Source organism: Cervus elaphus, chromosome 23 (assembly GCF_910594005.1).
Source record: "Cervus elaphus chromosome 23, mCerEla1.1, whole genome shotgun sequence".
Taxonomy (NCBI): Eukaryota; Metazoa; Chordata; class Mammalia; order Artiodactyla; family Cervidae; genus Cervus; species Cervus elaphus.
In genome coordinates this window covers 21,680,756-21,692,965 of record NC_057837.1, presented here as the reverse complement: position 1 = coordinate 21,692,965, position 12,210 = coordinate 21,680,756, and the positions used below count along the sequence as shown (strand labels likewise).

Genomic DNA, 12,210 nt, shown 5'->3' with positions numbered 1-12,210 from the left:
CTAAGGTGGAAGCACATTAACAAGACTTAGTATGAGTTTTCCAACTAACCACAATGCCTCATCATTACACAATTATTATGACTTTGGGCTTTCCTGGTGGCTCAGACGGTTAAGAATCTGCTTGCAATAAGGGAGACCTAGGTTTGATTCCTGGGTCAGGAAGATCCCCTGGAGAAGGCAATGATTTTCCCACTTCGGTAAGTCATTAAATTATCACTTTAAATGAAAATGCCAATTTTGGAAGACATTGTGTGTGAAAATTTAGTGGAAGTTTGAAATGTCCTAGGATATTTACCTTTTTTCTAGAAAGTACTTATAGAATACCCTTATTTGAAAGAGATTTCAGTTATTTAATTGAAATCTAGAGGAAGTTATAAGTCTTCAGGGTGGAATAAATCACCTATATATTTAACTTTAATGCAAAACAGAAAGGTAAATGCCAGAGGAATATATAGATGTATTACTATGGATAGAATTTCAGAGGAAAGAGAGAATACGTGTGGCTGTCCTGGCAGAGCGATGGTAAGGAAAGCTTACAGGGTACATGGTGTCGAAGGCTATCGGGATCCAGAATTCAAAGACTCAGGTGGAAGAGGGGACTTTGTAGGTGGAAGGAACAGAACCAGCAATGTCTTGGTGGCACAGAGAATTTGGGGTGAGTGTGGAGAAGAACATGGAGTGAATTGGATGGTACTGAACTCCATGTTGAAGGTGGCTCAGATGGTAAAGAATCTGCCTGCAATGCCGGAGACCTGGGTTCGATTCCTGGGTCTGGAAGATCCCCTAGAGAACGGAATGGCAGCCCACTCCAGTATTCTTGCCTGGAGAGTTCCATGGATAGAGGAGCCTGGTGGGTTACAGTCCATAGGTGGCAAAGAATCAGACATGACTGAGCGACTAACATGAATTCCAAGTTGAGGCGCTATGGGATAAAAATTGAAATGACAGACAAGATAGAAACAGCCAAGATCTTGAAGGAGATCTAAGAAGGCTGCACTTTACTCCACAGACAGCTGAGAGTCATAGAGGACTTCTGAACAATTATTTAATTGATTTGCATTCACTTCCCACTGTTACAGAGGCCAAAGGTAAATTTGCAGTTTAAAGGTCATCACAATTTCTCACTTAACATGTGAATAAAATTCTAAGTAACTGTCTGTATATCACCTGGTGAACTGGAGAAGATCTAAACTTTTCAAGTTGGAAGCTCTGAGGGAGGTTTCCTTCACTGCTCTAGCATTTATGTTGTGTTGAAGAGGAGTGTGGCTCCATGATGTGGGGATGAAAGCCATGCACACAGGGGGACCAGGAAGCCCAGTTGTCTGAGAGACAGAAGGTGACTTGGTCACACTGACCTTATCCTGTGGCCCCCAGGCTTCCCAGTCTCAGGTCTTCTGGACACCAGGGCTCGGCTCTGGCCCTTTGTACACTGCTGCTGTTCCTCCCACCTACTGTCTTGGGCACTGGCATATTGTACATGCAAACACAACACTCATTTGGCTTGGTGCTCTCATTGTGTTTGAATGAGTGTATGTACATGCATGTGCATTTATATGTATTGATAAATGTATAAAAACACATGTGCTCACACAAAATGCCAATGGCACATACCATTATCTTATTGTTATAACCGTTATTTTGCAGGAAAATCTAATTTTTCCTAAATGGTTTGTGAGCATTTTAAGAGCAGGCCCACCATACTGTATTATGAATCCAGCCAATACTCAATTAGTATTTATCGATTAGTTGATTTAAGCTAAGTCCTTCAGCCTGTGGCACATGGTGCATTCCTTTCAGGATCAGAAGAACAGCTGGTTCACATACTTGCTATAACGGGACAAAAAATATGGTTTCTATTTTCTTTTAGGTCTGAAAAAGGCAAGATGGCTTATTTCTTTAAAAGCTCCTGAGATAAGGTAACTGAATTCAGCACATGAAAGCCATCCGTCAATACATGTGTGCGTGCGTGCGTGTGTGTGTGTGTGTGTGTGAAAGCAGCCAGCTCCCAAGTGCAAAGTGGAGAAATATGCTAAATATTAAATGCAGGTGGTGTTAGCAAATGGCTACAGTTCATCAGTTGGCAAGGTTTTCATGTACTGTAGTTGACACTTACCTCAATAAAGAAGATACTGGCTGCTGACGTCGGGTGGTGATACATGTAGACTGTCACAAGGATGGCGGCGGCTATGATGAGGACCAGGATGAGAATCCCGACGATGAGACCGGCGTGAAGGGCTCCTCCTTTCTTCTCGGCTGCACTGTCATCCGTAGAGGCTGGAAGGACAGGACAGCTGTCAGACATTCAGGGGTGCACTCGCAGAGCTGCGTTTTCATTGAGGGGGACATTCATATTCTTAATAAAGTACCAGTGAAAGTTTTTTTTTTAACTTTCTGAACGACTTTTCCGCAACACCAATTTTAGAAGTTAGATGCTCTTTCCTTGGCAAATGAAAAAACCCATACTCTTAATGATTAAAAGCACATTTATAACTATGTTTTAATTTATGGTTCAATAGTCTTTATTCTGTTGAATAAGGCAAAATTAATAGCCTTTATTCTAAAAGTACTGGGGAAAATCTAAAACTCTAATTAACTGTATAATAAATTTAACTTTGATCTTTCTCATTAAACCACTGGCACTGTTACCTATGGAAAAATTGATTACTTTTTGAAATCTCCTCTTTCATTTTCTTTTGGAAAATTTGAACTGAAGAGTACCAAACATCTTTTGGTGGGCTACACAGGCATTTTGAGAAAGTCTGTGCATGAGTTCAAAGGATAATTTTTAAAATCTGTTTTAAACTGAAATGCTCTATAAAAGTGTAACAGATGGATGCTAAATGACCCGCAAATAGTTTATCACTATCTAAAGGGAACACAGCATATGAGAATATTCTACTATGCCACAGACTAATATCATTTTCTGTAACTTCACTAAGATACTCTTCATTGTAATATCCATTTCAGAGAGTAAGGAAAAAGGAGAAATTAAATTTTGAAAGCAATAATTAGCCTAGCCAAGCCAACCAACCAAATAAAACCAATCTCTAAAGTCTTCTCTTGTTCTAAGATTCTATAATATTTGATGTCTACTCAGGCATTTAGAGGAGATAGTCTTAAATTATGTGCAGCAGGAAATTGTACCTTATTACATAATATGATGGGTATTTTTGAATCATTAGAAAATTCTTTAAGACTCAGAAGTTCTAGAACAGTGATTCCAAATCCTTTCATTAGCAATTTACCTCTTTGTTATTTCCAACTTTTGCATCTATGTTTTAAACACTTTTTGGTCTATTAAACCTCACTTAATAAGCACTGATTTATTTCTTTTATCATAATTTTTGTGAGTAGAAAAAACCAGATGTGACTACCTATCAGAATGTGTGGTAAATACAAGAAAACAAAATTACAAATGGAGAAGAGAAATATGAACTCCCAATTCTTCCCATCCATGCTTTCAAGTTTTGTGCTATTATTTGTTTATTCTTTGCGTGAGACCCATAGTTCAGTAATCCTTCTCCACGTCTAATGGGCTTCCCTCGTGGCTCAGGTGGTAAAGAAACTGCCTGCCATGTGGGAGACCTGGATTCGGTCCCGGGGTTGGGAAGATCCCCGGAAGGGCATGGCAACCCACCCCAGTATTCTTGCCTGGAGAATCCCCATGGACAGAGGAGCCTGGGGGGCTACAGTGCATGGGGTCACAGACAGTCAGACACGACAGAGCGACTAAGCACAGCACAGCACTCCACATCTGATAAAGCCTGAATTCCCAAAGCTTTCCCTTACAAAACAGAATTCATTAGTCACGGAATGTAAAATTTAGGGTAATTCATTATGAAAAAGTTCATTTTCAGAGGATTCTGGGAGATGGTAGAGGAAGTATCAGGAATGTCTTCTCACATTGACAACAATTCCACTGGCAGAATCTGACAACTCTGGACTCTATTGAAGGCTTGTAACTTCCAGCAAGAAGGCTCACACTGCATGTCGTGGTTAATTCAAAGCAATTTCAGTGCTTAGGACAGTAGTAACTACCTATCCTTGGCTGCTCAGCCATGGGGCAGGCAGCTACACCCCTGCTTCTCATGCAGCCTGTCTAGTCTTTGGTTAGGCCCTCTCTCCATGTGGTCAATAACAGTAACTACGCCATAGGGTTGCTGTGAAAAATCAAACATCTCATACATATTAAGTACATGAGAACGCACCTGGCATATAATAAGTACTTAACTGATGTAGTTATTACATTATTATATTTTATATGAGGCTGATTGAGGCAAATTACACTGTCAGATTCAGGACACTGTATAAACTATGTTTTTGCCCTTAACATTTGTTACTTTTAAGAGTCTGGCTTCATTGTTAAATATGCTTGTATTCTTGCATTTTGTACACTTGACTTTTTTTTCTTATTTTTAAAAGAGGGTAACAGATCGCTTTCATGGAAAAATAGGATTAATTTAAAATGTTGCTTTGGAGAATATGTGGCAAAAATATCTGCTAGAGTCATGAAAGGAAGCCTTGAATGTTTATTCAAATCTCATGTATAATTCCATCCAACTACCCATCCATCCATCCATCTATCCATCCATCCATTTATCCATCCATCCTTCCACCCATCCATCTATCCCTCCTTCCATTCATGCATCTTTCCATCCATTTATCTCTTCTTCCATTCATGCATGCATGCACACATTCTCCATCTCTCACTCTTTTCATTCATGCATCCATCTATCCAAACAGCATCTGGATCTTTTTCTGGGATTAGTAATCTTTCAGAAGCATCATGAAGTCTGGTCTCATTGTGTGTGTGTGTGTGTGTGTGTGTGTGTGTGTGTGTGTGTGTGTGTGTGTGTATGTGAAGATGGGGAAGGGAAGGAAAAGGCACCTGTGACTTGACCTTGGACTGTGATTTCTCAAGTGGGCCAGAGACCCAGAGAGTCTGTTGAGAAGGCAGCAGGCAAGGGGCAGTTGTCTAAGAAAGGAAGAGGAGAGCTAGGGACATGTTTCACTCAAGACCTCAGCAGTTCTTCTCAATAAAACTATGACTTGCAGGCCATATGTTGCCAATCTTTAGAATAAAAAATCATAATCATATATTCCTTGAAATCCACTATTTTTATTTAGGCATAAATGCTTACACTCACAATGATTATTAATCTATATTTCTAATAATGGCTACTTATAATATCCTCCTTTACAAATTCTTCTTTACAGTGCTGGTTTGGATGTTAAGACACCATTTCATATCTGATGAAACCTGTACAGAATGTAGTTTGTTACAAGCCAATAAGCACTTTATAACATTTTTGGATGATAATTTTAACAAAATAAACAATCTTCATGGATTTTCAAAATATTACTAACCAGTAAGAACCATGAATGTGCACATGACTTTAAGACGTGTCATAATTAGAACAAATCATTTAGGGAGAAATGTAGCAAATTTCAAAATACTACAGAGCTATCTTGGTGTCCCAAGCCTATGCTATTTCTAAATACTTCACAAAAAATCAAAATGAAGTGGCAAAAATTGTACTCATATTTCTGGAGAACTTACTTTTCTGCTCTCACTATTTAGCCAAGCTTTCTGCATCTCTATTCTAGCTGCTTTCTTTATTAAACAAGTATTATGATGGCACATTAAGGAACATTAAATCTGGAGATAAAGTGAATATATCATTGATGTGCTTTGATTTCAAATTATTTCAAAATTATTTGGTTTTCAGTTTGATACCACTTTTCAATTAAATGGAATAGGATTTACATACTTATGCTGCTGCTGTTGCTGCTAAGTGGCTTCAGTCGTGTCCGACTCTGTGCTACCCCACAGACGGCAGCCCACCAAGCTCCCCCGTCCCTGGGATTCTCCAGGCAAGAACACTATAGTGGGCTGCCATTTCCTTCTCCAATACATGAAAGTGAAAAGTGAAAGTGAAGTCGCTCAGTCGTGTCCAACTCTTAGCGATCCACGGACTGCAGCCCACCAGGCTCCTCCGTCCATGGGATTTTCCAGGCAAGAGTACTGGAGTGGGGTGCCATTGCCTTCTCCATTACACACTTATGGGGAACTGCAAACAACACAGAGAACCCTCTGTGGTAAAAATCACGATCAACTCAAACACAAGTTGAAATTTAAAATGTTTAAGCAAGTGCTAGTAATTTCCATAATTGAAATTTAGTTCGTTCACCTCAGGGGCAGACTGCTCAAATAAATTGATTTCATTCCTCAGAAAAGACAATGAACAAAGATGTTATCTCTGACAATATTCATTCCTGAGGTTCAACTGATTGTTCTTAGAAATTGGCAGAAAGAAGTAGGTCGAAGAAGACTCTGAACCTGTATCAGGTACAAACTTCTGAAGTTCGTCAGAGTCTATATGAGTTGGGGGAATATTCAAAGAGGTCAGGAGGAATCTAGCCTGAAAACCAAGTTCTTTTTCTATTCTTGGAAATATCTTATGCTCTTTCATTTATGTCCCAAAGTGAACAAAAGTCAAAGAATTACCCTCATACACACACACAGTATCACATAGAGGACAATTCAAGTCTTTAGCTTGTTTACCTTTACACTGTATATTTAAATATGATGAGTTAATGATAAGAGACAATAAGACCCCCCAAAGGGAGCCTCAGAGCCAAAAAATAAAAGAGGAAATATATAAATATATCTGAAAAGCCTACCAAATCAAAGCCTTTTTTTCTGCTCTCTTGGAGACATACTTTAAAACATAAATGAAGCACAGAAAATCAATAGTATCAAAGATAATACACTCCCATCTGATCCACAGAGTGACCTATCAGTTCTTATGAGTTTCTAACTTTTAGAACTTTATAAAACACAGATCAATATTTAGACACAGAGAGGACTTTGAGAACTGTCAAATCAATCAAAGCATTATACTATCTTTGGGTAAGTTTTATAGCTACCATGATAGCAAAGATGACAGATTTTTAAAAGGCATTAAGCACATACTGAAAATATCTAGGACCTCATGTAAATGTGTTTAATTTTCTGCACTCCAAGAAAAGTTCATAAATTATTGATAAAAGATAAGATGAAAAAAGTAGAAGAAAGACGATAGGAGGAAAGAAGGAAAAAAAATTGACCTTTTGTTTCTTCAAGGTGTAGCATTTAATTTTAGACCTCTATGTCTCCTTGGTCTTTGTATCTGTTATTTTTTTTTAAGTATTTATATGTATGTAGTATTGATAATGAAATTTAGAAGTACAATTCTTGAATACATTAGAGGTTTTAATACACTGCTGAAATGACCATACCCACTTTTAAATCTTGTCAGTAACTAAAGTCCAGCAATAAAGTAAAACTAAAATAGAAACACTCCTTGTCTGAAATTTTATTCACTTTAAAGAGTTAGTTCTAAATCTAACTATTCTCTTGGCTTAAAAAAAACCCATAAATTCCACAATATATAACGTCTTTTGGGGGACCAAGAGGCTTTGGGCAAAGTCTTGCATGAATTTATTTTAAAAATCCATAAATCTTATACAGGTGATGTCAAGTGTTCTTTCTTAACAATTCAGAATGAAGTTGAACTAGAAAGGTGATAACGATAACCCTATATGCAAAACAGAAAAAGAGACACAGAAATACAGAACAGACTTTTGAACTCTGTGGGAGAAGGTGAGGGTGGGATATTTCAAAAGAACAGCATGTATACTATCTATGGTGAAACAGATCACCAGCCCAGGTGGGATGCATGAGACAAGTGCTCCGGCCTGGTGCACTGGGAAGACCCAGAGGAATCGGGTGGAGAGGGAGGTGGGAGGGGGGATCGGGATTGGGAATACATGTAAATCCATGGCTGATTCATATCATTGTATGACAAACCCACTGGGAAAAAAAAATTAAATAAATAAAATAAATAAATAAATAAATAAAAAAAAAAAAGAAAAATGTTAGTGTTGCATTTTTGGATTGAAAACACACGAGTCTCCCTGTGGAATATTATTGAACCCATTTATGAGCTACCAAATGTAACAGCAGAAAATCAAGTAAAAGAAAAAATTTCACTAAATTGACTTTTCCTTTCGAAGTTTCCCTTGCAACTGATGTCATTTTGTAGCTCACATAATTTCCTTCATGACACTTTTAATTTTCTACAGACATGATATGACCTTGACTTCATTTAGAGTTTCTCTGGGTATTTTACGTATCTTCTTATTTCTCATAATTCTCTTTGTTCTTTCATTTTCTTAATCATGGTGTTCCTATTTTTTCTTTTGGATGCTTATCAATCTGTCAATATTATTTGGGTATTAGGGTTCCTTGAAACTATTATATGAGCCATACTTAATCCACAGTACGAATCACTGTGACCCTACATTCATTCATAATTCACATGATGACATCTCCCTAGGAGGGATTTGAGTAAGTACTGTGAAAAGATATTAAAATGGTGCACAAAACACAGCTAAGTGCATTATGTGTGGTGAGAAAAATATTCTGGCAGGGGCAGCTGGCCCAGCTTCTCATCTGCAGCCTGTGCTACTACAGAGCAGCTGTGAAATTTCATCCGGGGAAACATATAAAATGTTCTGGCTTAAAAGAGCTTACGGTATGACAATCCTTTTTAAACAATAATCCGCTACCTTTTATCTCAGGAAAATAAGGCTAAATAAAATTTCCGTGAAATCATATTAAAAGAAATGCTTGATTCCATCAACATGAGGGAATTTGGAGAGTAGTCACCACCCAGTCTGCTACTAGCCTTGTTATGTGATTAGTGCTTTTGTGCATGTTATGTGTGTGAGCATCAAAAAGAGGGGATTCGCCATATTTATAGCTACCGTAACACCAAAAGCAAATCCTTGTAATGATGCATTCTGGTTTTCATTTCTTATTTGTATGTGCTATGTTTTGTAATGATTCACCCGTGTCTTTAATATTTTCAGCAACCAAGATCTTTATAAGATCTAACTTTTAAAGTTTCCCTAACATCAGCTTTCTATATCAATTTGTCTTGCTTCTTTATTTAAAAGTATATTTAAAAATCGTTTGCTAAAAATGCATCTCTATTTCTATAAAATAACCCACAGAAATCTTAGTACTTAAGTTTCCCATCTAAATAGTAAACATATATTAAATATATATGAAAAATATATTCACAATTACAATGGAATACCAAAGAAGAGGTTGACAGTATACTTTCAAGATCTGGGGGTACAGAAGAGAGTGACTCTTCATGCCATTTAATCCTGTCTATTTGAATGAAGTCACTTATATGAAAACAGTTCATTTATATACAAACATATGAACGAATATACAAATGCAATAAATGTTTGCTTTCCTATCAAATCGATCATGTTTTCTGAACATAGAGAAGGAACCTTTTCACCTTGCTCCCGTCAGTGTGGAGAGATAGATGTGTGTCCAAACCACTTAGCTAATGTGAACCCTTGCTATTGCCATTTCTTTTAATCATGGCTGTCTTACCAAGTCAATATGAGGCTTTCTTGAAATTATTCATGGAAATGGGAAGCTTAAGTGCATGCTGGATAAAGCAAGGATGTCTCAGTGAATAGCTTTCCAGTGGAAAGATCAAGATCAATCTCCATGTACTTTCACTGTCTACCAGTTTGAAGGAAAACAAACCACCAAGCTCCTTGAGAGTTTACCTGCCTCTCCCCAGACTCCAGCAGTAACTGGGACATGGCCATGTTACATAGAATCTGCAGAGAGTATCTGAAAAACAAAAGCCCAGCTGCTATGGTTTGGTAGGCTGTCTAAACAAAATTAACCTTATGGAGAGCTTCTTTTGAAAACTGCTAAATATTAAGGCAGTCTCAAGTTCTTTGGCACCTGAGTTTATATTTACAATTAATGAGAACCTATGTGCTTCCTATGAAAGCATGGATTAATTTAGTTGCTGGAGATGTCAATTTGGCCCTTGTGGGTACCTCAGGATTGAACATTAGCCCTTGATGTTAACAACCACACAACTTTTTGCTATTTGTTGTGGTTGATGTATAGAATCTCCCAGGAGGGTAAATGGGCAGGACTAAATGAATGTGCTATGTATCTCAAAAAGATAGAATCGGAAACTGGAAAAAAATAAACTTGGGTAGAGCTTCGAAGTGCATTTTAATTTGTATTACCAGAACTAATAAGACAGGCTATAAAACTATAAACATATATCATAATAAAATATGATATAAATAAAACTATAAACATATATCAAGGGTGGAAAGAAAAAACTGGAACTACTGAGGACCAGATTTGAAGGGTAAGTATAGTTCACTGTTTCACATCAGAACTGTCAAAACACGGCTCAGATAATGCCTTTAATGGGGGCAGATTCAGCTGGCCTGCTTGGGAAGAAGGATGCTAAAAAAATGTGTTTATCATGACTGTCTTCCCCTTAGGTGCTGAAATATCAACTTTCCTGGAATACAGAGCTCCACACGTTGAATGTGGGATAGAATATGGTTAGGCCTGGAGGTGAGCACTATTCTCAGCCTCACCTTTCCATCAAATCAGCTTTGTGAACTGGCCCCACACGTGGTACAAAGCAGTACTGTGAATCTTACAGTCATCTGGGCTCTTAACCCGTTGAGGGATGGGCTCAGAGGACCCACGGGGCTCATTCTGACCATGAACTGGCACCTGGAGCTGTCTGTGCTTGCTGAGATCCTGCGTGGCTTTAATAGAGGGAGAGTGGCAAGCCAGTGGCTACACACTGTCCATGCTTTCATTCAACATGCATTCAAGCTTCAGCAAGAGAAAGGATCCTATTTCCATGAATAATTTCAAGAAGGCTTCATACTGGCCTGGGAGTACAGCCGTGACTGAGAGGCGTGCAGGTGCTAAGGCTCAGGTTAGCTCAGGGGTTTGGACACACCTCTGTCTTTTCACCCCGATAGGTACAGGGTGAAGGGGATTCTTCCCCCACATTCAGCGCCACAGCTGGAGAAGCCCTCCCAGGTTGCAGGATGGCTGTGGGGAGCAGAGCGCATGCTCCGACGGCAGTGTTTGGTGCTGCAGCCGGGCTATATCCCTTACAGATTAGGGGCCCCAGACAGATTACTTAAATCCCTGTCCTTCTGATATTTCGTGCGTAAAATAGGATTACAGTATGACTTTCTTCATGGGGTACTCTAAGCATTAAATGAGATCAACATGCAAAACCCTTAGATGAACGCCTGGTGTACAGTAACGGTCCAATAATTGCAAGATAATTTTATCACTATTAGCAACTACATGGGAGGATTCTAAGAACAATTTAACATAAACCACGAATCAAGTAATCAGAGGCGTTAAATTTTATGCTCATTAATTAGAGAAGCTTCTTTGTTAAGGATAAATCTTTTTGCTCTCTTTTGTTGAGAATTTGAAGAAGCTTGGAAAAATTTACTCATGAGAGTTAAGAAAAAACTACTTCATGAGAAGCACATCAACATTTCTGTTTTCTTACTTTTTTTTTCCCACTAAGGTAAAATTTGCATCCTTGAAATGCACAGATCTTATATACCAAAGGAATCATCAGCCAAACCAACATACAGACTATTTCCATGCCTTTGGAAAATTTTCAGTTAATCAATCGATTGATTCCATTCCAATCAACCCTGACCTTACCCTGCCATGGAAACCGCTGTGCTGATTCCTCTTACTGTAGATTAGTTTCATTTATACTGAATTTCACATAAATTAAATCATACTATATGTACTCTTTCATACCTTGCTTCTTTTACCTAAAATAATGATTTAAAGTTTTATTTATATTATTGTATGTACCAGCAGTTTGTTCTTTTTTTCTGCTGAGTAGTAGTCCACTGTATGAAATATTTGTGCATTCTCTTGACAAACATCTGGATTGTTTCAGTTACTGGCAATTATGAATACAGTTGCTATGAATATCCTTGTACAATATTTTTGTGGCTACGCTTTCTCTTGAATAAATACATAGAAGTAGAATTTCTGACTCATTTAGTAAAATTATTGGTATGCCTGAATTTGGTCTTCCATTTTGCTATTTGTTTCCTTTGTGTCCATCCATTATGTGGTCCATTTTTTCCTCCTCTCGTGCCTTCTTTAAGTTAAACAGATATTTCTTAGAATTCCATTTCAATTTAACTCTACATTAAAAATTTTTTTTCTTTAGTAGTTGCTGAGCATAATGTTAACACATGTTGAAATCACTTATTGAAATTTGATCCAATTAGTCGCTAATTCACTACTGTAACTGAAAT

General features: G+C 37.9%; 1 protein-coding gene across 2 annotated transcripts in view; it reads right to left on the bottom strand.

The window, feature by feature from the left end:
* Nucleotides 1–12,210, bottom strand: part of PLXDC2 (plexin domain containing 2) — a 421,899-nt gene that overhangs the window by 36,748 nt on the left and 372,941 nt on the right. For both annotated transcript variants that reach the window (XM_043883300.1, XM_043883301.1), the window contains exon 13: nucleotides 2,114–2,274. In XM_043883300.1, coding sequence (XP_043739235.1) covers nucleotides 2,114–2,274 — 161 coding nt within the window. The remainder of the gene's footprint in view (nucleotides 1–2,113; nucleotides 2,275–12,210) is intronic.